General features: G+C 41.7%; 1 protein-coding gene across 1 annotated transcript in view; it reads right to left on the reverse strand.

The window, feature by feature from the left end:
* Positions 1–12,602, reverse strand: part of CIT (citron rho-interacting serine/threonine kinase) — a 91,132-nt gene that overhangs the window by 22,977 nt on the left and 55,553 nt on the right. Inside the window, exons 17-21 of the mRNA XM_042780620.1 lie at positions 11,984–12,088; positions 5,375–5,515; positions 4,337–4,444; positions 2,613–2,775; positions 2,186–2,350 (exon numbers count right to left, since the gene is read on the reverse strand). Coding sequence (XP_042636554.1) covers positions 2,186–2,350; positions 2,613–2,775; positions 4,337–4,444; positions 5,375–5,515; positions 11,984–12,088 — 682 coding nt within the window. The remainder of the gene's footprint in view (positions 1–2,185; positions 2,351–2,612; positions 2,776–4,336; positions 4,445–5,374; positions 5,516–11,983; positions 12,089–12,602) is intronic.

The raw sequence follows: 12,602 nt of genomic DNA on the forward strand, positions 1-12,602 counted from the left end.
CCAGAGCTCCCTAGAACACTACAAATGATACCATCAAGAAAGTGAGACGATAGCCCACAGAATGGAAGAAAATATTTGCAAATTATATCCCTGGGTAAGGGACTTGTGTCCAGAATATATAAAGAATGCTTACCATTCAATTAAGCCAATTAAAACTTGGGCAAAGTTCTTGAATAGACACCTCACCAAAGAATACAGACAAAGAGCCATTAAGCATTATGAACAGATGCTCAATATGATCAGTCATTAGGGAAATGTAACCGGAGTCACACTGAGATACTACTGTATGACCACTAGGATGGCTATAATTAAAAAAACAAAAGAAAAATAACATGTGTTGGTGAAAATGCATAGAGATCAGAACCCTTCCTTACACCTTGGTGGTGGGGATGTAAAATGGCACACAGACACCGTGGAAAACAGTTTGGCAGTTCTTCAGTTAAATACAGATTTATCATATGACCCAGCAATTGTACTCCTAGGTATATACCCAAGAGAATTAAAAATGGACGTCTACACAAAAACTTGTATATAGGTATTCAGAATGGCATTATTCACAATAGCCAAAAGGTAGGAACAACCCAAATGACCATCAACAGATGAATGAATAAACAAAATGTGGTCTATCCATAAAATGGAATATTATTCAGCCATTAAAAAGAATGAAGTCCTGATGTATGTTACAACATAGATGAGCTTTGAAAACATTATGCTGAGTGAAAAAGGAGTCTCACGTTGGTAGGAATACACATGGGCACAAACCACCAACACGAAATGCACGTAACCTTTAACCCAATGATTCGTTTCCCAAAAACTTATCCTCAAGACAGAGCATTCAGAGAGGCACAGGATGCTCACTGCAGAGTGTTTACAATAACAAGGATTGGAAACAATGTGAATGTCCCCCTGCAAGGTCAGACTAAGTGAGTGAATGGTACACTACACAATGGAATACTATGAAGCTCTTTGAAAAAGAACAAGGAAGATCCGAATGTGCTGACAGAAATCACTCTAAGATAACATTTTAAGTAAAAGAAAGGCATCTTACAGACAGTGTACTGTGCTAAGATTTTTATTAAAAGGGGATGAAAAGAAATAGACGTATTTTCTCATACATTTAAAATATATAGTTGATTCTCAGTTTTTGTGGGTTAATAGTCACGAATTTGCCTACACGTTAAAATTTGTCACCCCAAAATTAATACTCGTGGCCCTTATATGGTCATTCATGGACATGCACAGAGCGGTAAAAACTCCGACAAATCCCCAACTGAGGATGAGTAAGGCAACACTCTGTCTTCCTGTTTCAGCTCTCAGACTGTAAATAAGTGCGTCATTTTCTCAGTCCTTTTGCTATCAATGTTTTTTTTTGCATTTTTTGTGCTTTGTGCCGGTAATTCATAGTTTAAAATGATCCCCAAGTGGAGTGCTGAAGTGCTGTCTAGAGTTCCTAAGCACAAGTGCTGTGCCTTACGATGAAAAGATGTGTGAGCTAAGCTTTATTTAGACAAGTTATAGTGCTGTTGGCTTGAGTTCAATGTTAATGAATCAGCCATATATATTAAATACCAACAAAAAAAAACCAAACCCACTGCCATAGAGTCAATTCCAACTCGTAGAGACTACCGTAGGGTTCCTAAGGCTGTGGATCTTCACAGAAGCAGACTACCTTATCTTTCTCCCAGGGAGCGGCTGGTGAGTTTCAACTGCCAACTGTTTGGTTAGTAGCCTGACACCTTAACCACAGTGGCACCAGAGCTCCTTTTATATTAAAGAAGGAATCTTTAACCAGAAACACACATAAAATAAGGTCATGTATTGATTGGCTGACAAAAATTTGACCAGAGGCTCACAGGAACCTAACCCTGTACTTCTTCTAGGAGCAATGGTTCAGTATTTGCTAAATTTAGTGTTTTTCAGCAGCTTTATAGACCAAAAATACCATGAATACTAAGAATCGACTGTGATAACACAGACATTAATTAAATGCTTGAATTATCTCTGGAAGAACAAGTGGTCAGAAGCAGTGGCTGACTCTGGTTAAGGAAACTGAGGTTTTGGTCGGGGGTAGATTTGCATGTCACTATTCATTCCTTTGTATCACTTGTAATTTTTATCACATGTCTCCACTTTAGCCAATAAAAAAATAAATGAATAAAAGTCCACCTGGCCTGTGGGAACATACCCTCTGGAGTTGAAGACTCTTTTCTACGGCTGGAAGGCGGGGCGAGCAGGCTCATGGCACTGGGCTGGTGCTCGGGCGACCGCACAATGGCAGACATTGCGATCTGCTGCCTCGCTGTGGCTGGCGTAGATGGGTGGGGGTGGTCTGAGGCTTTTCGGTGGGCAGCTGCAGAGAGACCAGTACAAAGCCTGGCAGTTAGCTGGGTTACCTGGAGGACCAAACCAAGTGGAATGTTGCCCCTGAGCTGCTTTTCAAGGACCCGAGACCAAAAGGACACCTGTCACACCAAAGAGGCAATGCCAAGGATGCCAAAGGTCTTTCAGACTCTGGAAGTCTCGACTGAAAGCTTATGGACCACAACTAAAGATGCTGAACTAGTCTCGACCAATCTCGCTGAGACCGGCCCTTGGGTGGAGAGAGCCCCTACCTTCCTCCCTGGCGGACCGGAGCTCAATGCGGGTCTTCTGAAGGGCCTCCTCCAGCTCTGCACAGCGAGCCTTCTCCTTCTCCAGGGCCACCTTCAGCTCATTGTACTGCAGAGGAACCTGTGTGGGCAAAGCAGGGTCCTCTTTCCGTCGACTAAATAAACCCTAGCAATGGAAACAGAGATATCTCCTAACTCCTGGAAACTGGCACTTTAAACTAGCTAAAGGAAGTCTGACTCAGGAGTGAACCACAAAAGCCAGGCACATACTCACTGTAAGTGTATTTAGTAAAAATGGCATGTGAAGGGGGAAAAGGGTAGGCTGAGCCACAGCCCGTTCCAGCCGGCTGGAAAAAAAGGGGTGTGGACGTGTTCACCAAGAGGGTTAAAGATGCTCGCATGGCCACCGCCTCTTCCTTTAGTATTCTCAAGACCGGAGAGGCATCTCCTGACGGTCTTGACCCTCAAAAAATGGAAGTGGAGGATGGAGTCAGGAGAGATGGCTCAGAAATCATTCTCGCCATGATAAACAGTTAGAAGACACAGAGATGAGTGTTTTCAAAAAAGGAACCAAAAAAAAAAAAATTTAGTATTAAAATGATGTCAAAACAAGGGGCAAACTTTTAAAACATGCAAATGGAAACATTTACTATACATGGAAGAAGAAACAAAGCACAGAATAATGAAACCAAAAAAATGTTTATAATAATTTAAAAAAAACCCTAACTACATCAAATGACATAATCATAGAACAATCTGCTGTTAAATTAAAAGATTAAATATTGTATCATAAGCATAACACACACACAATCACACAGACAGCAAGAAAATCCTTCCTGTGCAGCCACCCCTTAGCAGGAGGCCTGCCTGACTACTACGATCATCCCTATACGGTAACCATGGCACTGGGGATATTTAGGGCAACTTGGCTCCAGTCTGCCATCCAAGGTCTTCCAAGTCAGTTGTAAAACTGCTACCACTGCTATCATAGTACAACAGTGCCTTTGGGAGGAAGCTGTAACCTCCTCAGAGACTTTTCTACAACTGAGAACACTTGGCTAAACCTCGTATGAGCACCACAGTGGTTTAAGAAAGCATGTATTGGGCTTATCAAAAGCAACCTTCACAGAACCATGTCCACAGTTTTGAACTTGTTTGCTACAATTTGAAAGGGGTGGTGCAGTACACGGGGCAGGGTCTAGCTATCCAGTCAGTCACTTCAGGCAGGTCATCTCACTGCCTGGGTGTCAGTCACTTCACTAGCCAATCAAAAGGATTGGATAAGAAGATTTCTAAAGGCCTGCATGTGATCTGAGCATGCTCTGGGGTCCCATACCTATGACCCGCTAATCGCTCAGTAGCCCAATCTGTATGGCCTGAGAATCTCACACACGTGATGTTTTCTCTGCATACCACCCCCTTCCCAAACTATTCAGGTTAAAAAAAAAAAAAAAATCACTCTGTTAGTAGAGAAGGCACTATAGTCTGAAAGCCATGAATACAAAGTAGTCTGTTACAAGACCTGATCAATGATAGATATTCTTTTGAAGGGTTATTCTAATGATCTCAAAACCTGTTTTTCCACTAAAATTAAAATAAGAAAACATGCAAACTGTTTTAATCTCCCTTCCTATGATTAACTATCACAGGGGTATCCACTAAATCCTGAACAAACACTATGGAGCTGGAGACCCGTCAACTCCCACTTTTCCAAAACTTTGACCCACCTTTTTCTTTTTTGCAGGCTGGTCCATTTTGGCTTGCAGAAAATCGATGAGTTTGGTCTGTTGAGAAATAGTGCCTTCCATTTTCACTTTTTCATGAGAATAGAGAACCTAAAATTTATGAAATGAAAATAACCTCAGACCCTGAAAGAAGTATGCTTTTAAATCTGGTACTTTAAGAAAATAAAAATGTCATTAGGACACTAGCATATGAAAGTCCAACACAAACTGGAGAGTCGAGTAGTTACTTAACGTCTCTCTCTCTCTCCCCTCTTTGCCCCCCTCGTCTCTCTCTTTCTCTCCTCCCATCTCTCTCTCTCTGTCCCTCTCCCCTCGTCTCTCTCTCACACACATTCATGCACACAGGGATGGATTGATCTATGGATAGGTGGATGAAAACATAAAAAGGGGGAAAAAAAACAGAATTATAATTTTTCAATGGAATCTAGACCTCCTGACGCCACTGAGGCTGGATAAGCCCCTGAAACAAATGTTCCGAGATAAAGTTTAAACTGTAAACCTCAAATCAAAACTTTTCCCGAAACTCTGCCTTGAACCAAATAACAGTTTAGCCAGATTAATAAAGTCTGTCTGCCTTGAGCATTGAGCTCTCTCAAAGATCTATCTCTGTGGGATCAAGCTGACACCAGTAACTTGATAGGCTACGTAAGAAGCTTAGGGAACACGGACTTTCTGCCACCGGTGGCAGACTTTAGGAGAACAAGAACAGTTACACAACTTGAAGAATGTAAACAATGTCACTGAGTTGTAAATGCAGAATTTGCTGCGTATATTTTTACAAAAAATAAATTAAAAAAAAAAAAAAGAGCAAGTGGTAAATTATGAAGTCCAGGTGAAATCCTCCCACTTTTGTGAATGCTTGGGAACTTTAACAATAAAATATTAGGAAAAGACAAAAGGATTCATGATAGCCAATCAGTATACAACGTAAAGACACTGACGATTTTCCCCAGTCAGCATGTAGCCGTCCTGCCTGACACACAGACATGCTTTCAGCAGGTCCCCATTTGCTGGCCTCACCTGAATGTTCTCAAGCTGATACTCCAGATCACTCCTCTCCGTCTTCAGCAGGTCGGCCCGATCAAGAGCTTCCTGCAGCCCTTGAGTCAGGCGGAAAATGTGATTCTTTTGCAGGTCCATCTGCTGCTGTAATTTGGCTTGCTGGCGGGGTGAAGGGTGGAGAAAGGCTCAGTTCTGCACACAATGCAACTTGTCTCCCCACAGTTCCTATTCCCAAACTAACTTCAGACACAGCACGAGACTGAGATGGTAATCATCTCGTTCTAGAGTCACCAACTGTTCTCTAGTCCGAAATGATGCAAGCAAGGATAAGAAGAGTTTGCCCGGAAATTTCAGAGGCCAACAAGTCACAGGCTCCCCAGCCTAACAGGGAGCCCAGGCTGGGTGGGGGTGGGGGTCTGCCTTCCTGGGCAGGGTTATAATTAGGGATATTTTGGGACTTAAGAGACTGAGCCATCTGAGATGACAGGGAAGGCAGTGCGACTTAGTGCCATGGCGGCTTCCAATGATTTGTCCTTATTTGTTGTCTTAAGTTCTCAATTGTTATGGGGAATTACTTCATGCAGGAGGCGTGGAGTGCACTGGGGGAATCAGATCATCCTTAATTTCATATGCACCCCATCACGGCAGGGACCCAAAGTACACAAAGAGCCATAATCATAGGCGATGTTTCTACAGCATGGGGAGGATGAATGAGGACGAGCTCGGATTCTGTGCAAGCATCAGTAAAGCCCAGGAAAGAATTCAATTTAGTATGTGAGAAATAGTTCTGTACTGAAAAATCTCACTTCAATTTTCACAACGGAAGTCAACCAGAAAATAGGGCAGGCTATAAGACCCTAGCTTCATAGCTCTTTCCTGAAAGGCTTCTGTTTCTAAAAAGCAGGAGGACAGCCGTGGTGATGAAACGCTGCCTGATTTCTTCCACCCCCAGGTGACAATCTAACCACAGCTGCTGCAGCCCAGATCATCTCTTCTCTGGTGGCCTACACCTCTGCACACTCAAGGATAGAGCAATAAACATCGCCAAAGGAGTTTTCCAAAAGGCAATGGCAGGACTACTACTCAGTCATAAATGAAATGAAGTCCTGACACATGCCACAGCATGGAGGAGCCCAGAAAACACCACGCTGAGTTAAACAAATCTTTTGCAAAAAGACATATACTGTATGATTTTGCTGTATGAAATAAGCAAATATATAGAAACTGAAGATTATTACTGGTTAGCAAGGGTAGGAGGAAGGGGGAAAGAGTGAATTTTTGCTAAGGGGGCACTGAGTTTCCGTAAATAGTGGAGGAATAACTTGGAGAAGTACAGCCTCAATGGCTACACAACTTGAATAACGTGATCAGTGTCACTCAATTGTACATGCGGAAATTGTTGAGATACCTACAGTTTACTATATACCTACTCCTCACTTAGCAACTATCCCCTTATTTGGCAATTTGCATTTATGATAATAGTAAAAAAAAATCTAGTAACCAACTATTTTGCACATTAACTATGTTTGGCTGGCAGTAACGAAGGCTGAGGTATGAGGCGAAAACAATGCTGGATGTGATGGCTAAGTTATGATTTAATTAGGCTGGGCCATGACTCTCAGTGGTTTGGCAGGTATGTAACTATATATATATCGTTATATAACGGCAGTTATATAATGATATAGTCATCCTCCATTTTCACATAACATCAATTTTTGCATAATGATCTGGTCTTTGGAACCTAACTGTTTAGATAAATGAGAAGGGGGTATATATGTTTCCACCACAATTTAAAAAAAGGTAATTTTTTAATAATTAAAAAAAGAAGAGCTTTTAAGACCCGAGGAATTACGCAAAAGGTTGCATGCAGCCATACAAGGCACACCAGCTGGTCTCTATTCACTTAGAGCAACACAGGAATAAAGCGCATCAGGAACAGGAGGAGGAGGAAATAGAATGTGCAGCTAACTGTCTCCATGAACAACTGCCTCCTTGGCCGTGAGACCAACACTGGACGGTGCCTGGCTACCATTACTGAATGTTTTGATCAAAGATTCCATAGAAAAATCTTGAACAAAAGGGGGAAAATGTAGCATAGATTTCCAAATTCTCACGGACTTGCTGGAGTCATGGAGGCAGATGAAGCCCTCAAACTATTGCCCTGAGAGAATCTTTAAACCTAAACCAAAAATATCCCCTAAAGTCTTCTTAAAAGCAAACAGTAGTATAACTTAAAGAATATCTGGCATGAGCATTATGCTCTCTTAAGATCTATCTCTATGGGATCAAATTGACAATAGCAACTTGAAAGATTAGAGAGGAACCTTAGGGACAGTAAGTTTATTAATAGGGGAAGAACAGGTCAGAAAAAGTAGGTGAGAATGGTTGTTCTACAACTCAAAGAATATAATCAATGTCACTGAACTGTACATGTAGAAACTGCTGAGTTGATCATATATTTCACTGTCTGTTCTCTACAACAAAAAAACAAATTTAATGGGGGGCGGGGGGAGGCAATGGCAGATCTCACAGTGCTCAGTCCTAGCAAGCTGTGGGACTGCTAGGAACAAGAATCTGTTTGATGACAGCCATGCACAAAATCCTCTTCTAGAATAGACCACTGATGACTTCAGAATATGCTGACCCTCTCTGTCTTATCTCACTTCTCTCCACCTACGTTTTTCTTCCTATTTCTACTCCTTGAGTAGAAATTCATTTTGAGAATTATGGTGCAGTGGAATGGATCTGTGCTTTGGAACCTCACAGGCCCTGGTTTAAATCCTGCCTCTAGCCTTTATCAGTCAAATGACCATGGGAAGTTCCCATGACCTCTCAGAACTTGAGTTTATCCGTCTCAATGTAGGTACAATACTTCTCCTCACCGGTTGACATATTGAGCACAGTATCGACCATATAGTAGGTGCTTACTAAAGTTCAGTACCCCCCATCCACTCTTCTTTCCTCCACACAGTTCAAGGGCTATCTCCTCACCCTTCCATCTGTCCTTCCCATCCCATCCCACTCTACAAACCTCTTCTCCTTCATTGGGTGTGACATAGGATTATTAGCATTAAAAGAAAAAAAATCTGTAATATTTACTGAATTCTATTTTTTATTCTCTGACCTTAGTTCTTAAAGTAAGTAGACTGAATATTTGAAAGGGGGGGGGGAGGACCCAAAACTGTATATGATCCTGCCGTAAAGCAAAGGATACTTGTTAGTAACTAAAGATCACTTGGCCTTTGTGCAAACCTGGAATTTCTGAACCAAATCACAGACCTTGCTAAAATACAGAAGGAGGAAAAAAAAAAAAAAAAAAGCAAGCAAACCAAGCCCAGCTAAGATAAGCTCCTGCGGGGAGTGCTCAGTGCCCTGCAGCACAAGTGATTCCTTCCACAAATTACCCTCTTTATTTCTCCCCCTATTTTAGGACAACGTTAATTACTAGGAAGGAAGCAGAGGACAACTAACTGTGGGGACAGGAATCTGTTTGGTGGCAGCCATTCCCAAAATCCAAAATATTTTTCTAGAATAAACACATCGACTGTCCAATAGCTGTCTGAGAAATAGGCTGGTTATTTACTATAACAAAAAACAAGTTAGAGAGGGAGATTTGTGCTTTCCAAAATGTTTTCACAAAACCGTTTCCTTGCTTCCCAGAGCCCTCCCAGAGAGAAGCAAGTGGCGGCTTGTTCACAGGTCAGTGTCGGTCTGAAGGGACAGCTTAGGTGTGGACTTGAACCTGGAAACCAAGAAGAATGAAGAAGCTGGATCATGGAACCAGACTGTGAAACAACCCTGGTGGCCTGGAGGGTGGATCAAAACCAACAGGGGGAAGTTCAACAAAGATGCTTTTCTTTTTTTCTTAATGAAACTATACAAATATAGAACATAAAGATATAAAAACAAAAGCAAAAACGTGTGACGGGGGTGGTAGTAATTTAATGGGCCAGCAGGCATCAATGGTGTGTGATAAGCTAACCCAGAGCCCTGGTCACCGGCACAGGTTTCTGGAGCCCGTGTAGAGGTGGGAATATCCCCACTGTGTTCAGTGCTATGCAGACCACATGAGCTTCTGGAAATTCTCTTTGAAAAGAAAAATATACCAGAAAAGAACATCCAAAGTGTAGAGGGACTACATGTAAATGTTTCATTTAGAAAAGAGAAAAATATTTCATGTGGGAGGACCACTTGGATATCTAATTGAGTGTCATGGAGATAGAAGTAGTTTATCTCATAGAATTGTCAGAGAGACTGTATGAGCCAATTCATGTAAAGTACTCAGAAGGGTACCTGGCACGCAGTAAGTGCTAGTTAAACATGAGTTATTTAGATTATTAATCAACGTTAACCTCCTATTTTGGTAGGTGTAACCAGACTACTCTCTAATGCTCTGAACAGCAGAACTATTAGGTTGAATTATATGAAATTACTGTTAAGTATTTAGGCTGAGTTTCAACGAGGCCCACCAATGAGGAGTGCTGTGGAAGAGATTCTCTAGCCTTCATGGGACGTTAACTTGACCAGGATCAGCAAATGGATTTTCATCTGTAAGTGTCTTCCAGTGGACACAGTGGCTGTAAAGTGCCATGTTCAGGAAAGTTTTGAGGCCATTTTGGGCCTGGGAGGAAAGATTTTGGAGAAAGACCCATTGATAAAGTCTGCCATGGGTAGGGATAAAGGGAACAGGACTACAGGTACCAAGATTTGGACTAGATGACACAAAAAATCCTTCTAACTCAGAGACTCTGAGTCTGACCCCATTTAAAAGTCTCTGTGCCCATGAAGAAAACGTCTAGGTTGAACCTTTGGTCACATGCTTAGGAAGGCTACATCATAATCAAGAATCCTAAGCACACTTTGGACAATAAAGATCTTTCTTTGTATAATAATGGTTTTAAATGTCTGCTAGAATCTGCCACAAACTCAATGTCAGCCAGATGTCTGTGCTCAAAAATCTATCTGTGAGGCAGTCTGGAAAACTAGAAATGTTCTTGTGTTGTTGAGAAGTGAGAACGAAGGGACTGAATCAGGATTCTGGCATTCTATTCCTAGCATTGTCCTTGACTCACCATGTAACCTTGAACCAAAGTAGTGAGCTGACAGGACCAACTCTCCCTCCTCTGAAGGAAAACAGGGCAGGCAAGGTCATTGATTATTTCTGTCCTTTCCGTCTCCAACATGTGCCTGAAGTAGGGGCACTGCCTATTTATCCCAGATAAAAGATCATAATTTTCTCTATTTTTACCACCAGAAAGATTTTTAAATTTCTATTATGGAGTACCATGTTAGGAGCTCAGGTGGTGCGTAAGCAGTTAAAGCATTTGGCTGCTAACCACAAGGTCAGTGGTTTGAACCCACCAGCCACTCTGTGGGAGAAAGATGAGGCAGTCTGTTTCCTTAAAGCCTTGGAAACCCATGAGATAGTTCTATTTTGTCCTAAAAGATCACTATGAGACAAAATCAACTCAATGGTAGTGAGCCTGGTCTGTTCTGTTTTAGTGCCATGTTTGGGTGAACTTCCCACCCATATTTTTTAAAACAATCATTCTATAAAACATTTCACACTGACCTTCAAAGTTTTCAACACACTTTCCAAACTTAATAGCATAGCAACAGTACTTCTATTAGCAGAGGACGCCTGAGTTATGGGTAGCACACAATAAAATCACAATTAACCAGAAGAGTTTATTGAACTGTCTAGCTTACTATGGGTTACACAGAAAACCATTTGGACAGAAACTTTTCATCAGATATCTTTACAAATTCATTAATCCTTGTAGGTCAATTCAAATGAACAAAGCCAAATCATTAGTGATCCAACATACAGGGCCTTTGTGTGGGAATGAGGTGCAGTCATCTATTCAAATAGCAATGTTCAGAGTTCTGTTAATAACAGGTACAGGAAATAACTTGGAATGGGTTTAGGAATTCAATTTGAGCTTTTCATTTTATGTCTCAAAAGCAGGGCACAATTTTTTAAAATTGAATTAACTGAACGTTCAAAAGTCTTCATGAAATTTGGTACTCAGCAAATCTGATCAAGTCACTGCCCTGTGCACTACTCTAATTTGCATGGATGCTCCATTATTAGCCTGAATAACTTAATATACTTTGGATATTACTGCTGACGAACAATTAAACTCCATATTCATTCATCCGTATATTTAATAAACTCTTCTTTGGCATATGCTTATTATTACTATGTGCTCCATGGGAGCTCTGGTAGCATAGTGCCTAAGGCACTTGACTGCTAACCAGAAGGCTGGCGGTTCAAACCCATCAGCCACTCCTCGGAAGGAAGGTTGGGCAATCTACTTCCGTAGTGATACCGCCTCGGAAACCCAAGGAGGGGTCACTGTGAGTCGGGTCCAACTCGACGGCACATAACAACAACAACATGTGCTCCACACTAAGTATCCTGCAGGAGAAAGATAAAAAAGAAACCCTCTGCTTTCAGGATATGTTATTTTGATGTGTCAAATAACTTAAAAGAAGCATTAAGTAACCACTACCCTTCCTAAAAAATCTCCGTTTCAAACTGCGAGGGGCTAATTTGGACCTGATCCCTTGAACGTGTTTTCAATTGCAACCCCACCTCGTCCAATTCGCCGGTGCGCCCCTCACCTCCTCCAGCAGCCTCTGTTTGAGCTCTCGCTCCGTCTCGAGCTTCTGCTGCAAGCTCCGGGCGTTCATTTCAAGCATGGCATGCTTCTTTTCCAGGTCACCGAGCTGGGCATTTGGAAAGAGTGGCCATGACACCACAATTAGAAAACATTAGAGAATAAGGACATGTAAAAACAGCCACAAACCTTAACATATAAAGAACAATCAAGTCCTAAACGTCAGAAAACAAATGCTGTTTTTTAAAAGTATACCACAAAAGTCCATTCCATAAGTAAATCTTCCATAGGGTAGGATATGAAGACAGGAATTATTCCTAAGGGATCAGCCAAGTGCTAAGAGTATGACAATTAAGTATTTATCTTGGCTGAATTTAATTAATCATATGCTGAATGCTTACTACATGCACAGCAATACATCAAGGACTCTGGACAGGAAAGGATGGACATGCTGTGCCAAGGAACTTGCACTGAATCAGAAAAGTAGAGGAGAGCCCATCATCAGCCATGTACGCAAATAATGACTGATCAGTTTGAGAAGAGAGGTATGGGGAAGACCAAGGAATGGTATCAGAATGCCTGGAGCCTTCAAGGATGGCTAGGACACAGCTACAGAAGATTCA

Source organism: Orycteropus afer, unplaced genomic scaffold (assembly GCF_000298275.1).
Source record: "Orycteropus afer afer isolate SDZICR_OR568_19922 unplaced genomic scaffold, OryAfe1.0 scaffold00048, whole genome shotgun sequence".
Taxonomy (NCBI): Eukaryota; Metazoa; Chordata; class Mammalia; order Tubulidentata; family Orycteropodidae; genus Orycteropus; species Orycteropus afer.